The sequence below is a fragment of the Chelonia mydas genome, chromosome 11, assembly GCF_015237465.2.
Source record: "Chelonia mydas isolate rCheMyd1 chromosome 11, rCheMyd1.pri.v2, whole genome shotgun sequence".
Taxonomy (NCBI): Eukaryota; Metazoa; Chordata; order Testudines; family Cheloniidae; genus Chelonia; species Chelonia mydas.
In genome coordinates this window covers 37708047-37728962 of record NC_051251.2, presented here as the reverse complement: position 1 = coordinate 37728962, position 20916 = coordinate 37708047, and the positions used below count along the sequence as shown (strand labels likewise).

Below are 20916 nucleotides of genomic sequence, written 5' to 3'. Positions count from 1 at the left end.
TAATTTTGTCTTTCATCCCCCGCATGGCATTTTCTTACCTTATTTCATTACAGAAAAAAAATTAAGATAAAAGATGGGAACAGGTAAAAAACAAAATTTTTCCCTTATTATATGCTTTTTCACTGAGGTTTCTCTTAGTAAGTACTTAACAACAGCACAGTACTTTATATATAGTGCCAAATTGAAAAGTCAGTTGAAGTCAATGGATTTACTTCTGATTTATGTCAATGTAACAGAGCACAGCATTAGGCCCACAGATATGCTGGGAGCTGGGATGGGTTTTCTCAAACCAAAACAAGGGTGGTTTTGATGTAGGTTTCATTCTACCTGAACCAGAGTTCAGGCATTTCAGATAAAAGGATTTACTCTTAGCTCATTTCATAATGGGAAAATCTGGGTTGTTTTGCAAAGCTATGTTTCAAGTTTGCAATTTGGATTGCAAAACCAAAGTTAAGGTGATTCAGCTCCAGGATCAATTATGTCATATGAGGTGAGGAAAGGATGCTTTGGATAAAAGGTTCCAGTTTCAGTCCCTCTCTCTTTAAATACAGATAATTAAATCTGATATGAAGAATACTGGTTCAAATCCTGAACAGCTACTAATGATCGAACATTTCTCTGCTGCTTTGCAGGTTGGTGATCTCAGTCCAATTCCTAGCAGGCAGGAACCTACATTACAAAAGCCACCATCACAAATAGTGCTGTTTGAGGGAAGTCTGACATACAGGTTAACTGCTACCCTATTCCTATGTCACAAAATGACGATCTCTGAAGCCTAGTTACAACCACATAATGTACATGTTCCATGCATTTAGACAATTACAATGAATGAATGAAATCCTTATGCCGTTGCCATCAGTGGGAGTTCCACGTTCAGAGAAAGGACAGACTATGGATGGTCCCTCTTGCTGTTACAGTCAGTGCATATTCAACAGGGCATTATTTTACATAGTTCACTCTATGGGGCACAACTAGGTGTTACTCCATTGACTTCAGTTGAGTTGTGCTGCTCAGAGTCCTATATATTCATCATAACCCAAAAGTTATACACTTCATTTTCTTTAAATAAAAGGTTACACTCTGGCGGAAGAGACCGTACATCTGCACTAACAGTAAGAACACTGGTTTGGATTTGGATTTAAAAAGCAGAAAGTATCAAAAGTTCGACTTCTACTGAAGTGTTATTCTACAGTTCCACCACTACACTTGATTGTAATATAAAATAGTTAGAAGATGCAAGGTAAAATAGAGAGGGTTCTAAATAGAACAAAGGTATCCACCATTTTAAGTCTATAAAAACAAAATTCCGTTTTGGGGTTCTAATGACCAACTACTCAACCTCTTCTCCAAAAGAAGACAGTGCCACCAGCACCCCTAATGGAATTAAAACCTTGTAGCTTTATAGTATACTTGTTACTCTTATGTGAGAAAGGACTTAAATGTATACCCCAAATTAAAAAACATAGTAAGAGAACCAGAAAAGTGCCACCCTGGCTAAACAAAATAAAAGAAGCAGTGAGAGGCAAAAAGGCATCCTTTAAAAAGTGGAAGTTAAACTGTAGTGAGAAAAGAGTTTTCAGGGGGAATATAAGGGTGAAATTCATGGGTGGGTACCATAGGCCAGGGAAGGCTAAAGCTCCCCTAATCCTGGTTGTGGCCCTGCCCATGCTCCACTGGGAGGCCCTGCCCTCACTCCCCCTCTTCCTTGAAGCCAATGGCAGCTCAGCTCCAGCCAGTGGCCAGGGTGGCTCAGGCCAAGGTGGGGGCCTGGCTGGTGCCAGCCAGCAGCCCGTGGTTCAGGCCAGCCAGCAGCTCGGTGCTCGGGCTGCCCAGAGGCTTGGGGGTCTTCCGGCCATTGACGTGCCGGGGCTCTGGCGGCGGGGGACGTGGGGGTGAACTTGGGTGGAAGGGGCTTCACCCACTGCCCATGATGGAATTCACCCCTGTGCAGAGAGCCACACCAAAACAAAGGCCATCAAAATTGGTTTAAAGTGGTACTTAAGTGGTGTACAGGCCTCATACCGTGTACAGGGATGAGTTTCACCCTAAATGAAGGGTATGCAAAAAGTACAGACACAGTTGTGGGGGACAAAAGAGTAGAGACAATAACTTACCACACAGCAGCTGAGAAAGCACTCAGCTTTGGAAAGTCTACCATCACAATCCAGTCCGTCAAACTGAGTAGACTGCATGGCTGAGAAAATGTGTCAAATGCAGTCCTCATTAAACAAGAAGTTGTTACCCAGGTTAAGAAGGCATGTGCTGCACAGTGCAGATTGAAACATCAAATCTGGAACCACGGTACAATTACACAAGGCCCAAGGCAATGAGTATTATTCTCTACTGATAGCCACCTTATCCCACACCTGGAATATATAGGCAAGTTATCACCAGCACAAACAGATGGAAAAATTTCATCAATACACCTTCAAGCTACTATGCAAATCAAGTGGCAAGATAACGAGGTTCTCTAAGAGAGCTGCACAAGCTGCACTTAAGAGACACTTATCAAACACAGCTCTTAAGGTTAGCATATTTCAGGTTCCGCAAAAGAGGACACTGCAGAGAGAGGGGGAGTTGGAAGGAGGGTACAGTTGGGGGTCCTGGAGGGGGTACCTGCGGCAGGGGTACTCACTGGAGGTGGGGGGCAGTGTCGCTCCCTGTCATGGTGGCAGGGCGGCTGGTGTGAGCCCAGGATGCAACGATAGCCGTCAGTCAGCGCCTCCCTGCCAGAACCTCTCTCTGGGGCTGGGAACCTGGGCGGGCAGGATCCAGCAGCTGTGGCTGTAGGGCAATGGACCAATCAGCTGCTGATGCAGGGGAGGGACCAATCAGGAAGCAGACCATTAGGGGCTCTTTCTAAGCTGCAGTATCCAGTTGTGAAAAAATCCCAGGCATTGCCTGTTATTTGAAAAATTCTCCCGGACAGAAGATGGGGGCTCAAAAATGAGGCAATTTCTGGGAAAACCCGGATGTACTGTAATCCTAACAGCTTTATTGGACTGGACCTGCCCCCCCCACACAAGAGACACTATTCTCTCAAATGCTGAATAATACACTTACTGGGCAAAAGATCAATAGAGAGAAAACATTACTAAGATCTTAAAACAATTAAATTTCCCATTCTGGCATAGAGCAACATGTGGGAAGCTACAGTGGCAAACCAGTTTGCCATGAAAAAGTAATACCCAAAGCAGAGAATCGGGAAGAGAAATGGATTGTTCAAGAAGAGAAGAAGATACTTTACAAGCACGGTACAAGTCATAGGCACAATTAGCAAACCATATTACTCTTCCCTGCCCAACCTATGAGAAAGCCTCTAACATCATGGACTGGATCCTTTAACCCTCTCAGAGTTCACAGATGCTCTTTCCAAGCTAATTATCTTACAGAAGATCAACAAACCACCTATGGATAGGTTTAGTCAGAAGCACTTGAATGCAGTTTCAAAGGTTATACTCTATTTTAATAATACTGTGGATATTTGAAAGAAAAGTACAGCATGTATTGAAAAGTCAGATCTGATGAATCCCAAATGGTTTATAAATTAAGCATTTGTTTGGATTTTAAAGAGTCAAATGAACGTGTAAAACTTGGTGATATACTGGTGGCATGTTCCATCCCATAGGATGTTGTAGTTGTCAACCTGATGAGCTTGTATAGATCTTTGCTGGAATTATGTCTGTGATGCTGGCAGACAAGGTGCCAGCTCTTGCTGAGGCTTTAGACCTCAGCTGAGCACAGAAATTTATTGCTGGAAACCAGTCTGTTTCACCTCTGTGTTAGTATGGTTAAGATGGATATTGAATTTATAACAAGGTGTTTAGGGTTTAGACTTTATGAAATACATGTAAATTGCTGCATTCTTTAATCTCACCTATATCTGTATCACCTGCTATAAGGGAATATTTAACTTTTTGCTTTGTAACTGTACAAATATTTTCTCTGAAACTGTGAACCCACTCAGCAGGGATTGTCTCCTGCCTATCAGAAAGATCTATCAAAACTAAATGAGCCATTGTGGGACATCACAAAACAAAGACTGTTAACTTCCCGCTCATGCCCACGAAGAGGCTGTGTGCCAAAGGGTTTGTTCCATCAGCCTGAATGCTGGAAGAAGGAAATAAAAATGGCTGACAAGAAAATTTTTCATCTTTTGCTGTTCGGACTCTCACAGGGCCAGTGCTATGAAACAGAAGCAGAGATCCCCAAGGTCAAACTGGGTTAGTCTTAAAAGACATTCAGAGTTGACAGATTACTACAACTGTCACCTTTTGAAACCATAGGTTGTAATTTATTTGTGTATATATGCTTACCTGCCTTAAGCTTGTAATAACTCTCTCATTTCTTTTCTTAGTTAATAAATACTTACCAGTAGAGAAGTTTACTATAGGACTGGTTACAAATGTTGTCATTGGTGTGAGATCTAAGGTATAAACTGACTTGGGGTAAGTGACTGGTCTTCTGGGACTGAGAGCAACCTGAATCTTTTGTGATCTTTTGTGTATCGCAACCGTTTATCGCTAAATCCAGCTTGCCTGGGTGGCAAGATAGACTGGAATGCCCAAGGGGACTGTCTGTGACTCCATGGCAAGATTGTTATAGTGCTTTAGGAGTTCACTCTTTTTATTGGGTTGGGGAAATCTAATTATAGACCGTTTGGAGTCTCTGCCCTGCTTCTTGACAGTCTGCCCTGAGGTTGACACTCTCAGTCATGAGCCATTCATGTCAATGTCATTTGGGGGTTTTGATGTATCTGGGTATATACACACTCCCGGCTTCTCCAGCCTGCTGGCCCACGTATATGGGGCTTGAGCCTAAGTAGATTTTATTACTTAACAGGCTGCACATCTCTACTCTGGCACTGGAAAACTGATGCTGAGTAAGCACAAAGAAAAACACCCTCTCTGGGAGAAATGGCTTTTCCAGAAGGGAGGATCCATCTGTGGGACACAGAAGAGATTTTATTAAGCCCAACTTTGTTCTTTAACTTTATAAATGAAGAATTAAGTGAATCTTGCAGTTCGTTCACTAAGAAAAAAGCAGAACAAAAACAACCAGATTATCTACCTCAGTATTATGATGAAGCTGAAAGGGCTGAAAGTGAAGTTCAAGGAAAAAAGTATTATGGCTTGGGATTCCAATATCTGAATTTCATTCTTTGCAAACCCAAATCTCATTCCTACATAGAGACAACACAGGCTTTGATCAGTGTGAATGATCGATAAATTCCATCACTTTGTTTTAGTTCCTGGGGTTGACAATACACATTAAAGGGGGTTGATATAAGTTACACCATTTAAATCCAATGACAATCATAGTTCTGTTCACTTAGGGCCCGTGCGAAAGCTCACCGAAGTCAACGGGACTCTTAATTGATTTCAGTAAATTTAGATCAGCCCCTTAGGGTCCAATTGCTCAATGGAACTATTCTCATGAGTTACTGTTCACCATTATGAGTACAGGGTCTACAATCAGATCATTAGAATATATACAGTGGCTGTACGCCAAGTTGACACAGAGCTGTCTTCACAACAGGGTTGACTGATATAGATTTAAAATAAAAAATAAAAAATAAATCTGATTTTATTTAAATCAGATTTTTGTATTTAAATATACTTCTCCTTTTAAAAACAAATCTGTTTAAAATTAAATTTGAAATTATGATAATCTCTGTTAAGTTGTAAACTTATAATAACCTATTAAAAACATCTAAGTAAATAAATAAAAATATGCTGCATTAATGAACCTTCCCCAAATTTTAATAAGTTAATGGGTGCTGCTTTTTGCTTATTTAGAGAATCAGGGGAAAACATCTTTAACTGTTGAGGTCCACTTAAACTTTATAAATATATCACAATGTCACATAATGCTTCAGTAAGTATATTCGTTTCAGTCTTTACCCTGGAGAGAATGCTGGTATTTTAATTTTCCCAAATGTAAGTACTTTCATTTTCTGTGGTGCAGAAGAGCTTTTGCCTTAATTACTTTTGGTTCAGTTTAACTATCAGGTGTAGAGAGAAAGATTATTTTCTTCATTTGGACTAGTTCACTCAAAGGCGCGAAACTGACTGACAGTAAAAAAAACAGGAAAGCTTGTTTTCCTCTTGGAATCTCTGAATAAAAACCAGATGGGAGGGGATGAACTCTAGTAATTCTAAAAGCCTGAAGGATGTGGGGCCAGATTTTCAAAGACATTTAGGCACTTAAAGATGCAGATAGCTGGCTCGTGGGATTTTCAAAAGTACCTAAGTAGGTTAAGTACCTAACTCCCATTGATTTCAACATGAGTTAACACCAAACCAGGTTAAGTGCCTATCTACATCTTTAAGTACCTAAATACATTTGAAAATCTAGTTCATGCTAACCGGAAACAATCCATCAATTCGTGAACTACAGTTAATCCTTCCTGTGTTTAATAAATCAGTTCATAGAATCATAGAATACCAGGGTTGGAAGGGACCTCAGGAGGTCATCTAGTCCAACCCCTGCACAAAGCAGGACCAATCCCCAACTAAATTATCCCAGCAAGGGCTTTGTCAAGCCTGACCTTAAAAACCTCAAAGGAAGAATATTCCACCACCTCCCTAGGTAACGCATTCCAGTGCTTCACCACCCTCCTAGTGAAAAAGTTTTTCCTAATATCCAACCTAAACCTCCCCCACTGCAACTTGAGACCATTACTCCTCGTTCTGTCATCCGCTACCACTGAGAACAGTCTAGATCCATCCTCTTTGGAACCCCCTTTCAGGTAGTTGAAAGCAGCTATCAAATCCCCCCTCATTCTTCTCTTCCACAGACTAAACAATCCCAGTTCCCTCAGCCTCTCCTCTAGTCCCCTAATCATTTTTGTTGCCCTCCGCTGGATGCTTTCCAATTTTTCCACATCCTAATTGTAGTGTGGGGCCCAAAACTGGACACAGCACTCCAGATGAGGCCTCACCAATGTCGAATAGAGGGGAACGATCACATCCCTCGATCTGCTGGCAACGCCCCTACTTATGCATCCCAAAATGCCGTTAGCCTTCTTGGCAACAAGGGCACACTGTTGACTCATATCCTGCTTCTCGTCCACTGTAACCCCTAGGTCCTTTTCTGCAGAACTGCTGCCGAGTCATTCGGTCCCTAGTCTATAGCGGTGCATGGGATTCTTCCGTCCTAAGGTCAGGACTCTGCACTTGTCCTTGTTGAACCTCATCAGATTTCTTTTGGCCCAGTCCTCCAATTTGTCTAGGTCCCTCTGTATCCTATCCCTACCCTCCAGAGTATCTACCACTCCTCCCAGTTTAGTGTCATCTGCAAACTTTCTGAGGGTGCAATCCACGCCATCCTCCAGATGATTAATGAAGATACTGAACAAAACCGGCCCCATGACCGACACTTGGGGCACTCTGCTTGATACCAGCTGCCAACTAGACATGGAGCCATTGATCACTACCCATTGAGCCCGACGATCCAGTTCGTTTTAAACGCGAAACATATTTTGATTAATTTACCTTTTTCTTCTTAAGTACCCAGCACATTTAAAGTAGTTTTAACTAATAATAATAATTTTAAAAAGTTGTTTTTGTGCATTTTTAATTGAATTCCAATTTCCATCCAAATGCAGCTTGACACAAATCTGGAGTAAAAAAATTAAGAAATGCATCATCCACCATTTTCTAATAAAAATTGGAATAAATGTGTATTAAGCTATGTCATTACTTAAATAAATGTGTATAAATAGAGTGAATCTTCCTGGTTAGCAAAAAGTACCACCAAATTTAGTGTAAAGGCTTTAGTTAGTTGCAAATCAACATATTGTAATGGTTACCAACCAATGAGAATAAACCTTCCTTTAGGCATATAAAAAGGACAGATTCAAAACAAGATTAAAATCAGTTATTTAAATCAAGATTTCCTGCTTGCTGATTTAAATTATTTTTTTTAAATCAATGTTTTAAATCACTTTGATTTAAAAATTAATCCACCCTGCTTCACAATATTATAGTATAGGCTCAGAAAGGTTGCCTCACATACTATTATGTTCCTTGTAGACAATATCTTGTGAGCTGGAAAAATTTCAAAGTAATAGATCCAGGGATAAAAACAGGGTCCCCTTCTCATTCCTCAGCATCACATCACTCTTACTACAGTAACAGAACAACTCCAAGCAAAGTTCAGCCCTCTGAAGCAAGCACTATATCAACCATATCCTACTAAGACAACAGAAACCAGTCATGGACCATTCCCTTGCATTATTCACCATGACAGCATTCATCATCACCTGTTTTGGCTTTTGATGCCACAGCCATGGAAGAGGGTGGGAAAGTGGAATTTCAGACCATTAACTGGAAGCTTTTTGCCTGCACAGTGCCCTAGTTCAGGAACACAAGGTAAGTTTACTTAGGAGCAGCTCTTTCTCCTCCTTGTTGGAGATGCAGCGTGTATTCCCATTAGTGCTGGCCTCAGACAAATGGCTGAGGAGACGGCCATGTTCTCACCCTGCTTGGCCATACGCCTTTTAGAGTGTGCATATCTGCTGTATTGCCAGTCTCAAGCATTCCAACCTCATGAGGCAGACCTCAAAAAATCATGGAGGTTGGCTTAAGCAGCATGAAAAGAAACAGAAAGAAAGAAATAGAAAGAAAGATCTTTTCATTTGCCCTCTGGCTTTTAAGACTTTATGATGCACTTAGGTCATGTTTTCAAGTTTTTCTCCAAACCATGAAGGTTAGAACTGTACTTTGTTTTAAATGAAAGCTGAGATTTTCATGAAGTCTCCCAAATCCAGCATCTGGGGCTTTAAGAAAACATACAAAATGTCACAAGACTTGCAATAAAACAGAGCTGGCAATACTGCAACAGACTCCATGACCACGCTCATTACCTCCTGTGCCGGGGTTAAGGGAGCAGAAGTCCCTGGGCTTCCCCTGTGAAGTGCGGTTGAGAGCAACCATTCATTTCTGATCAAAGAATCCATAGTAAACTTCCTGGAGATTCCTCTCTCCTACATGGGTTATTTCCACACAGGAGAACACAGGGCCCAGCATGAGGACAATGTAAATATAATCATGCTTTAAGCATAAATACATCCATGAGCAGCCTAACATCTATTGGGAAACCAGGGATGTTGTTACAGCAACCTTTTGGGCATTAAAACGGTTTTTCTGAAGCTCTTTTCTTTTTTGTTTAAAAAGTAGTAGCTTCAAGAGTTCGCTGCAAAGTACCAATTGCAACTTACTTTGTAATTCAAACATAAAGCATATCTTTCTTAGTGGTGACTGATGATTTTCTAAACCATTGCTATATATTGTACATACATATAACTTTAAACAGATTTGTAGCCAGTTATAAAAGCACAATACAATAATGAGAGTTCCTACCTTTTTCAGGAACCGGACTCCATAGGTAAATATATAAAGGTAAAAGGTAAATCTCCACCTGCAAAAGGTAAAATAGATTGACTCTATGATATTAGGTTTACAGATTTTGCAGCACAACATCTAATCTCACATTACAACATAAGTTTAATGCACAACAACCAATCAACAAATTCTTTTCATTCAGAAGATTGTTTCTAGTCACTAGGGCTTTGATTCAGCAAAGTTCTTGAGGACATGCTTAAGTCTTGCTGAAATAAATGGGAATCAAGCACTTGCCTAAAGTTAAGCACATGCCTAAGTGCTTTCCTGAATCAAAGCTCTAGTATTCTGTCTTTTTATGCAATTAAGTTCTTTAGGATATATTTGCTTTCTTTGGCCCAAGCTGCAGAGAGTTTTGCCTGAGTGAGGATTGCAAGATTGGGTCTTTGCCTACAAAGCAACTATTAAAGCACCAAATTCTGGCTGATTTCCTTATGTTCAAAGAGCTTTTATTTTCATTTTAAACTTAATACATAGGATAAAACCTTCCCTGTTGTCAGACCAGTGCAAGCAACTAAGGAAGACATAAATACCTCTCAACAGTGCTTTTAAAAGTACCTGCCCTTCTCATAGCTCAGCACTAACAAAAGAGTATTTTATGTTTTCAGCAACTAAAACATGAGGTATGTTAGATTATAAAAATGTGCCCTGCTGTAGGGAACAGCATCACCCAAGTGAGACTGAAGCTCTGTAATGGGCTCTAACTACTAGCTCCTGGGGTAGGGAATGGCTTTTCCCCCCAAACGTCTCAGGTGAACAGTGGATCTGCAAATCCACATACAGTTGGCTCCCCAAAGGTTTTGTTATTATTACTTAGATGATATAGAAGCTCCTAATTAAAGAATGTTCCTAACTTTTCCAGTCCCCCATAACCTTGACACAGCAAGTCTGTCTCTCGGGGGCTTCTTAGGGAAAGGCAGGGAAAGCACAGATTAGAACCTGGGGTTGAGGGCTGCACTAGGGCAGCTGTAGTGCTTAGTGAAGATGCCACCTACGCCGATGGGAGAACTTCTCCCACTGGCACAGGCATTCCATCTCCCCGAAAGGTGGGAGCTATATGGACAGGAGAAGCCCACCCATTAACATAGCGCTGTCTACACTGGGTGTTAGGTTGGAATAACTGCGTTGCTCAGGGGTGGATTTTCCACACCCCTGAGCGATGCAGTTACAGCGACATAAGTTGGTAGTGTAGACCAAGCCTGAGATGCAACAGAAAGCCCAACCAAAGTCCCAGCTGCACCGGGGGAGCCTGACCCACCTAACAATGTCAAGGTAAATCAGCCTGAACCAGACACCATCTGCCTAGGAGGCGGGTGCCAGACCCAACAGAGGACAGAGCCAAACAGATCCAATCCAGCCAGAGACAAAATTAGGAAGGAAGGAAGCCAGCCAGAATGGACCTGTGATTGATTACCTGCTGACCCCAGGGCCTAGCTCAGAAAATACAAGTCACTGGGAAGTGGATGGAGATCTGGGCAAGCCATAACACAACATAACTTCTGGAGAAAACTGCTGGATTCCCGGGGGGGGCAGGTGTGGCTACATACATGGGAGGTTGTAAAGGAGTGGACTCACCCCTGCAGTGCCTCCTGCTGGTCTTTAGGAAGTAGCTCTTTTCCAGCATGGACCACCCTCTACAGGCCAGTGATCCGCACAGCTCTGGCCCCCGTGTCCCTCATCAACCTCGGTGCCCCTTTCTCTGGGGTTCTGCCCCTGGCAGTACCCCCACACTCTGCCTCTGGGTCTCCCCTTCCTGGGGAACCCCCAACCCACTGTCTCCACCTTGCCTCAGTCTGAGCTACTGCCAGTCATCACCAAGCCCCACTCCCTGCAGTGTAAAGGCCACTCATCATAGGCAAGGGTGTTCGGACCGGTTGCCTTTCTCCGCCTCCCAGTACCTCTATGGGCCTTGGAGCAGGCCCTACAGCCTGGGGAGTTGCCAGCCTGGAGCACCTCCACTCAGCCTGCTCCTTCCCCAGCACTCTACCACCCTCAGTACCCTGCCAGTCAGGCAGCCAGGCCCTCCTCTCTCCCAGCCTGGAGAGAGACCCTTGGGTCTCTGGGCTCACAGCCTTTTTATACAGGCCAGCTGGGGCCTGATTGGGGCATGGCCCAGCTGCAGCTGCTTCCCCAATCAGCCATCCCCAGCCACAGCCTTCTGCAGGGCTGCTTTTAACCCCTTCTATTTTAGGAGCAGGGTAGCCACCCTGCTACAGAGGTAAACACCAGTGGCTTTTCAGTTAGTGATGCTTACAGCAGGCATAGTGTCATAGGGTGACAGTGGCCCTCTAAGAGGAAAGAGGCCACTGGACCTGTGACTTGTCAGCTATCTCCTAACTGAGCTTTAAGAGAAGGCAACTAGGCCATATAAGTGGCAGAGCACAACAACAGAGTCAGTCAGGAAAAGGGCAGAGGAGAGCTGCATGGTTCAATCAGAAAAAGGGCAGGTGAGAGCTACTGGACACAAGGAAACTGCAGGAGATCTTTGAAGGAAGCTGTAGATGGTTCCTGGGGGAAGGCTGAAGAGCAGCAGAGAGTTTTGCTGGGTGACCTCCCCAAGCCAAAAAGCTAGAGTTGGAGAGGGCTGAAGGCCAATGAGCAGAAGAGACAGTTGCCTGCTGGCTTCTAAGCCGGACAGCCAAAGCCAAGGGCTGGAGAGAGCTGAAAGGAGGGGAGCAGTGGAGGGGCTTGCTCACTGACACCTCCATGCCAGAGAGAGGGAGCCAGTAGGTGGCAGAGCGCTGAGAGCCAGGGTGGTCCCATGGAGAAGAGTGGGATTGCACTCCAGCTGGAAGGGCTAGGGTGGTTTTTCTGGTAAAGGTACAGGAGAGGATCAGATAAGAGCCCAGATAAGGTGGAAGACACGAGCGGGTGGTATGTGCTGTGTCGATGGACTATAGGATGTGGAATTTTAAGGACTATATACACTGGGTACTAGAAATGGAGTACGTTTGGGGACTTTATAGACTATTTTGAATTCTGTTTTCATAATAAACCAACACCCAGAAAGGTGTTATTAGATAGGAGAGCTGTCATGGAGTTACTGGGGACTCTAAAGGAGGAAAACTGAGGAAGGTACACTGGTTGTGCCTCGGCCTGCTGCAGAAGGGCCCTTAAGGTGGGACCCCCTTGTGACAAATAATTTGGGCTCAGCTTGGACTAATTTAAATCACTGGATTTTAATCATAATTTAAATCGGCAAGAAGGAAACCTTGATTTAAATCCTGTTTCGTATTTGTACTTTTTAGTTATTTTCGTAAGGAAAGGTTGATTCTCATTGGTTAGTAATCATTAAAGCATGTTATTTATGACTAAATACAGCCTTTACATTAATTTTGGTGCTTCTTTTTGCTAACTGGGAAGATACAATATATCCATTCACATTTACTTAAGTAATTATATAGTTTAAGTTACATTTATTCAGATTCCTAATTTTCACATTTTTTATTAAGTTAGCACATGATGAATTTACTAAATGATTACATTTTTACTTGTGTTTTGTGTCAAGTGCTATTTGGATGGGAATTTAAACTCAATAAAAAACAATTTTTGTTAAATCTATTTTTATAGTGCTGGATATATAAAAAAAGTTTAACAAAGTTTATCAAAATGTGTTTGAATTTAAAACTGGTTTATTAAATGAAGTATTTTATGTAGGTAATGAACTGATTACTTCTGGTAAGCATGTCGTTCAAGATTTTAGAACCTTGTAGATCTCATTCTCTCACACCTAGTTTTTATTCATAGTTTAGAAAAAGAAAACAAGCTTTATCAGCTCCCCATTGGTTTCTTAACTTTGAATGAACTAGACATTGAATTGAAGTAGCTGAAATGAAGAAAATATTCTCTCTACCTGCAGAAGAGGCTACTTTCACCAAAAGCTGGTTTTTCAATAAACAGGCTCCAGTTGCTTCCAGCTGTTCAGGGATTTGACTTTCTTTAAAACATGGCAGCAGATATGTACTGCTAAGTATTTTTGTATTTAATTTAAATTATGAATTGCTTATAAGTAGTTTAGGATGTCACTTTAATATTAAATAGAATTTTAAAAAAATATTTACATTTAAAAAATCCTGAGCGTCATTAACAAGCGATACAAACATGTACTGGAGGAAAGAGCTAGCGGATACTGGAGCACAAAACATCTCTAGTAAAATGTACTATTTACTGTCTTCTGTCTGCTCAGTAAAATTGTTTGGTTGCCGTTAATTGCCCCTGAAGCATTTTAGTGCATTCTTGGAGAAACGATTCTAGGGAAGGCACATTGCTTTGTTTAAGGGGAGTTCAGGCCACCAGCATACAAGCAACTAAAAGGAAAGATCAGATCTAGTTTATAAAAATATAATGAAGGATAAATTGGGCAGAAAGTGTCTGTAAAAATGTCAGTGAGATTCAAAATGTGACTAGTCTAGCTGAACAGAAGCAGCCTCTTGTTCATCTGTAAGATACAGAGCTGCAGAGATGAAATTGCTTAATTGGTATTACACAAATATTGGTCCTCCCACAAGCTCGGTACTACCAGCAACATAGTGTGTATCTTTCATGTTGCCACATTCCCCAGAAACTATTGCACAAACCGAGGATTCAGATAAAGAATGTCGCCTCTTGTATTGGAAAGTCTTCAAATCATGTGCGGGCAGAAAATAGCCAGGATAGCAAGATGAAGGAATGTAAATTTCCTTGTGAGCCAGGTCCTGGGACAGTGAACCCTGCTCCATAACTGCCAAGTCATGCAATTCATGTGGTGGAGTTTGCAAGACTGTGCCAATGCAAATCAATCAATCAAGGGGAACAATTCATAACTATCATGTTTTACTCCATGGAAAATATTACTGCTGACACCCTTTCCCTTCCTCCACTGCCCAGCCCCCTCTCACTCTCGTACCAAATCTGAGCAGTTACAATAACTGCCTTTCAGTGATAGCTGTCTGCTGTAACAACCCCTCCCAAAATGATCTTTGTTGCATTTTTTCCCAAGGCAAAGTTCATAAAATTCCTGTACACCTTGTGTATGAAAGCCACGCTACTCCACGGAGGCTGAAAAAGCCTCTCCTTCAAGCGATTCATAGACTTCTGACATATGTTCAAGGTGAAGTTTTAAATGGTTGACCTCTGGGGCTCCACCATTCACACAGTTCTCCAAGGAGGCTTCTTTTGCTTAGCCCTGCAGAAGGCCAAGGAAACCTGTGACTGCCGTATGTTGCTGCAGCAGCCACTGCAGAGAAAGAAAACTTTTTACCCTAAGATGTGCAAATCCAGAAACACTGACTTCCAGTTGTGAATGTGCACCACATTTTTCATGGGGCCCATTATTTTGAAGACAGAACACTGAATCATCCTGAAGTCTAATGAAAGACAGCACAAAACTCACACTGACTTTAGTGGTGCAAGGACCTCACCTATATTCTTATTACACAAAACCAGGCACCAGAATTCATGATAAATTCTATTCACAGTGAAAAGAAAAGAAGTACTTGTGGCACCTTAGAGACGTGCCACAAGTACTCCTTTTTTTTTTGCGGATACAGACTAACACGGCTGCTACTCTGAAACCTATTCACAGTGAGTTATTCAACAACCTATAGGGCTGCACAAGTCGTTAGAAAGAAAAATTGTTTCAAAGCCTGGCAGAATCTGCATCAATCAACTTTTGCAGTAAATTACTCCGTTAGCTTTAGTAGAAGAATGTCTTAAGCTTGCTCTCTGAACACGTGAAACAGAACTGCAAAAGGTTTTCTGTTACTCCATGTCAGGCAGCTTTCAAAGGAAATTTTCCCTGGTTTAGCACCAAGGATGAAATCTTGATCCCCTACATAAAGCCCGTAGGCTCTCTCACACCACTTATGTATAGTCCTACATTGGTTTATTGTTTCAATTAACAGTAAAAACACTTGAGACCACTGTCTGGGTAGACACATTCATATTAGTTATATAATTAATAATATCAATGTTAATAACCTGAATTCATTTAGGTTTGAAAGAAAAATAATGTAACTGGTTTAGCTACTTAAATAATCAATTGACTAACAATTAACATACAGTATTCAGTGAAGCTTAACTGCTGCATGGTCTACTATACAGTCAGCAAACATCAATGACCTTACTAATCAGTTGGTATTTAATTGATATCTGTCTTATTAAATCTAAATAAATACAATTATTAATACTACATGTGTGTTAAATATAATTAATATATCCTGAGCACTCTAAAAATCTCCATTCAATTAAATCTATAGCGGAGACGGTTTAAAGTGAGGTCTATGAACCATTGTAGTCTGAAGAAATATACGGACAGCAACCTGATATTAGCACTTTTCCTACGAACAGTCTTAAAACTGGAAAAGACATGATCAGTGTGTCAGCTGACAGACCCATTAGTAACTAAGTTGTGGATTTACCACTAGCCCCGAGCAAGAGGCTGCATGTAGCTGTGCTGCCCCAGGAGCAGGCCAATGATTGAATTTTTTCTGTGCCTGGTTTCTTATCTTGCTCAAGAGAGGAAGTAATCTGAGTCAGCTCTGTACTTCAAGCAGATTATAACCCCCTCCCTGTCGGGCCATGGTGTGGAAAGGAGAGTAGCAGTAACATTCTCTCCCACTGTGCCATGACCCATGATGAGGGTAGCCCATGCCGGGGAGTGTTAGCATTGTTACCAATCCATAATGAAGCTAGCCTGAAGTAGGTCTATGGATGCTCTCGTAGTTAACTTGAAAGTTAGTTTCCTCTAAATGGGTCACCAATTCCATGACGGATTAAACAATTTCTGGGAATATACTAAAGGTCTGTATTGCAGAGGAGGGGCGGGGGTGGAACAGGACTCCTAAAAGATTGCCAGTGGTGTTATACCTTAAATTATCGACCAATAGCAGAACAAGGGAACCTGAAGGGTTTCTCCAAGAAAGATATGTTTGGAGGCGGAAATGACTTTTTATAAATGAGCTACGTCATTAGAGCTGATTCATAACAAATAATTGGCTCAATTCTTGCAATTCATTACACATTTTGCCGGACAAAGGCAAATGTTTTATGGCTCTGCAAACTGAGGTGTTGTATGGGCTGCAGACTGTGAATGGATGCATCAAAAACATTTTGCAAGTCATTTGACACAGGAGAAAGGGGTTTTCTTGGTTCTGTTAGAGGGTAAAAAAGCAGCCTTGTGTTTAAGTTCTGTCGTTATGACTGTTTGTTGGTGTCAAACATAGATAGTACACAGATGATACCAAGCCCTGCATCTGTCAGTGTCTCTGTAAACCAAAGCCCTAAGCTGGCTTTGCTCACACTATTGATAAAGAGTTTGTAAAGGTTTAAATTATTAGGTGTTTTAATAAATAGTTAATTGTTATAGGGTGCTAGAGTCCATCAGGTCAACAGGCTACTTATAACCATCTATAAAACTCTATATTGATGTGCTTATAACCATCCAAAAATACATAATACTCATGTCTGCAATATGTTTATAACACCTGTTTATAAACCCTTTATAAATAATATAAACTTCCATTTATAAATAAAAGTGTGCCCCTGTTTTGAAAAAACATTTTGCCTATCATCTGGTTTGCTCTTTGCCTGCTGTGAAGATACTGGGTTAAATCCTGATCTCACTGAAGTCAATGGCAAAATTCCCATTGACTTCAAAGGGGGCCAGATTTCACCACCAAGCCTAATTCTCTTCTCACACGCACCAGTTTCATTGTGGTAGCAGTCCTGATTTACAGCAATAAAAAGTGAAATGAGCCTACTTGACTGGCTGCCATGTAGGTTGCATACTGAGAGTTTATCCTCTTGATTTAATACCAGATACTTCTCATCTCACTGTCAAGCCTTTACATAATGTCAGTTGCCTTCTTCATCACATGCCTATGTAGCTGGGGGCTGTAACAACTCATATCCTCTGTGTATCAGGCACAGAGAGGGGCCTGTAACACACACTCACTGATGGGTTACATACTCCCCCTCCTCAAATGAGGCTCATACCCGGCCTTTGACGCCCATTGCTCTTTGAATCCTGGATGAGACCCCACTTATGTGATGACTGCTATCTTGGCTGACGTACTGGGGAGTGAACCAAGGACCTCCAAAGCTAGCTGCTACAGGCTATGTGAAAGAGCCAAGGTTCTTTAGCTGGGGCTGTAACAGACTCCTATCCTCTGTCGATTGTAACACATTCATCAGTAACTTACACATTCTCACTTCTTACACTTGTGTTCTCATTTTCTCTATTTCCCTTTTTTCTCCTCCCAATTTTCTCTCCACTCATTGTTCCCCTCCAACTCCTCCCACTCCCAGATTCACATGCTATCATGTTGTTCCCAAAGCTCAGAACTGCTTCCCATTTCCAGCCCTGTTCTTCCTTCAAATCCTTCCTTATATTTGACTCCTTCTAACTCTCACAACAACCCCTGTCCCTCCACCAGCTTCATAACCCATCTGTTATACTTCACATTTTTTTCCATCAATAAATAAGGAAATATTTCACCTACCACACCATGAGTAATAAAAATAATTTGCTAACTTTAACATGCACCAACAAGAGAATTAAGAAGCTTATGAGTATTGTCAAAGTGTAATGCTGACACAAATAAAAAATTAGCATCTTTTTAATTTTGGAATTTTTGATATTACAAAACTTAACCTTTGCACAAAATTCTACATTCTGATCCACATGGCAGCACTCATCTGGCATTCTGTTTTCTCCCTGCTGTACATAGGCAGGTCTCCTATTAACTTTAATGGACTATTCACCCAGCTACCGAGAACAGAACATCAAAGCGGAGATCTCTTGTCAGTAAATCCTTTCCACTGGTTGGTTTCTGAGACAGGAAGGTTGTTTGCCTCTCTACCAAAAATAAGAAAAGACACATGCTGAAACATGCAGCTTCTTCCACAAGTGCTTTAGAAGCTGGTGGTGTATATGTTCCAATATAGTGTATTTTGCAATTTGTATCCCCAGCTGGAGAGTTAAGCAACTTTGGTTTGGGGCACTAGCTTTCTTGTCAATTGGCCGATTTGATTAAGAAATCAAACTCTTATCTAAACACGAAATCAAAATAACAAACCAGTTTAAAGGATATACCCTTAACCCTTTGGAGCATATTTAGGGCGATATCAAGCCATTTCCATCGTGTGGACAACATTTTAGTAGAGAGTTTGTCTCATAGGCCACCTCTCTTCCTAATCACAGTCCCACATCCCTGTGCCAATTACAGCAATTGCCACTTGGAAAAGGAAAGTATTTATGTATTCTTGTACCCCTGAGTATGCAGCATCTCGGTGTCCTTCAGAACACAGCACAAATCTATATAGCACATCTTTTAAAAGAGGTGTTTAGAAACCTAATTATTTTGTAGAAGAGAATGATAACATCTCTCTTCCACAGGTTCAGAACCCATCAAGGAAGCGCATCTGTCTCTCTGGACATCATGTGCTGTCTCCTAAAGTCTTGCCTACCTCTGTTCTTTCTAACCAAGTTAGCTTTGTATGGTATGATATTACAAGTGTGACAATATCACTGATGCCAAGCGCTCCATCCATCCAATTCTTTTGGCATCCCAAAGCTTCTCTTAGGATATATTGCTGTATTTTGTTGAGCCTGGTTAGCTACTACTAGATGCACAGAGAGTTGATAAATATTCCCCATCACACTTCTCAAGCCACTAAAGCGAAAGTAGCTCTGCTGATTTGGATTGGCATGTTCTTGCAAATGGTAAACAGGTTCATGCACTAGGGTGGCTTCTTAGACAGCTGAAGTGATTTGAAGAAGTAACCCTACTGCAGAAAGATTGATTTCTTTTAAAGCATGCAAAGGAGCAGACACTATATATTGAGAAACTGTCTTTGCCTTCCTATTACATTTTATGGTTTAAAGTTTGGCTGACTTATGACTTTCCTCTGGGCTGATGTTTTAAAGTTATTTAATATTTAATGTTACAGCACCACTCAGGACCACTACTGTCCTACATCTTCATTCTCAACATGCAAATGCAGCTCTGAAAATATTAAGAGCAAAATTTAGTAGTGCAGAAAAATGAAAAGAAAAAAAAATCCCAGCACTAAATGATCTAAAGCAATGCAGTGTTATAAATAATACAGCATGTTTGTACAATTACACCAGGAAAGATGTACCGTTTAATAGGTGTTTTCATAGTTCTTTCTATGTTATGTTGCCCTGGATGGTTTAATGGTTATATAACTGGTCTGGCAATAAACTTCAAGGTTAACTTGAAGTAAACCTTTGATAAGGTCTCAGAGATCCATTAGTCTAACCAAATATAACTCTACAAAGATGACAGGTTTCAGAGTAACAGCCGTGTTAGTCTGTATTCGTAAAAAGAAAAGGGTACCCGCATGGCCCCACAGTATGCCAACATTTTTATGGCTGATTTAGAACAACGCTTCCTCAGCTCTCGTCCCCTAACGCCCCTACTTTACTTGCGCTATATTGATGACATCTTCATCATCTGGACCCATGGAAAAGAAGCCCTTGAGGAATTCCACCATGATTTCAACAATTTCCATCCCACCATCAACCTCAGCCTGGTCCAGTCCACACAAGAGATCCACTTCCTGGACACTACAGTGCTAATAAACGATGGTCACATCAACACCACCCTATACCGGAAACCTACTGACCGCTATTCCTACCTACATGCCTCCAGCTTTCACCCTGACCACACCACACGATCCATCGTCTACAGCCAAGCTCTGTGATACAACCGCATTTGCTCCAACCCCTCAGACAGAGACAAACACCTACAAGATCTCTATCAAGCATTCTTACAACTACAATACCCACCTGCGGAAGTGAAGAAACAGATTGATAGAGCCAGAAGAGTTCCCAGAAGTCACCTACTACAGGACAGACCTAACAAAGAAAATAACAGAACGCCACTAGCCGTCACCTTCAGCCCCCAACTAAAACCCCTCCAACGCATTATTAAGGATCTACAACCTATCCTGAAGGATGACCCAACACTCTCACAAATCTTGGGAGAAAGGCCAGTCCTTGCCTACAGACAGCCCCCCAACCTGAAGCGAATACTCACCAACAACCACATACCACACAACAGAACCACTAATCCAGGAACCTATCCTTGCAACAAAGCCCGTTGCCAACTGTGCCCACATATCTATTCAGGGGACACCATCACAGGGCCTAACAACATCAGCCACACTATCAGAGGCTCGTTCACCTGCACATCCACCAATGTGATATATGCCATCATGTGCCAGCAATGCCCCTCTGCCATGTACATTGGTCAAACTGGACAGTCTCTACGTAAAAGAATAAATGGACACAAATCAGATGTTAAGAATTATAACATTCATAAACCAGTCGGAGAACACTTCAATCTCTCTGGTCACGCAATCACAGACATGAGGGTCGCTATCTTAAAGCAAAAAAACTTCAAATCCAGACTCCAGCGAGAAACTGAGGAATTGGAATTCATTTGCAAATTGGATACTATTAATTTGGGCTTGAATAGAGACTGGGAGTGGCTAAGTCATTATGCAA

The 20916-nt window shown here is 41.6% G+C and overlaps 1 protein-coding gene across 2 annotated transcripts in view; it reads right to left on the bottom strand.

The window, feature by feature from the left end:
* Nucleotides 1-20916, bottom strand: part of CERS6 (ceramide synthase 6) — a 214792-nt gene that overhangs the window by 95611 nt on the left and 98265 nt on the right. For both annotated transcript variants that reach the window (XM_037912354.2, XM_007056603.4), the window contains exon 4: nucleotides 9366-9423. In XM_037912354.2, the coding sequence (XP_037768282.1) occupies nucleotides 9366-9423 (58 nt within the window). The remainder of the gene's footprint in view (nucleotides 1-9365; nucleotides 9424-20916) is intronic.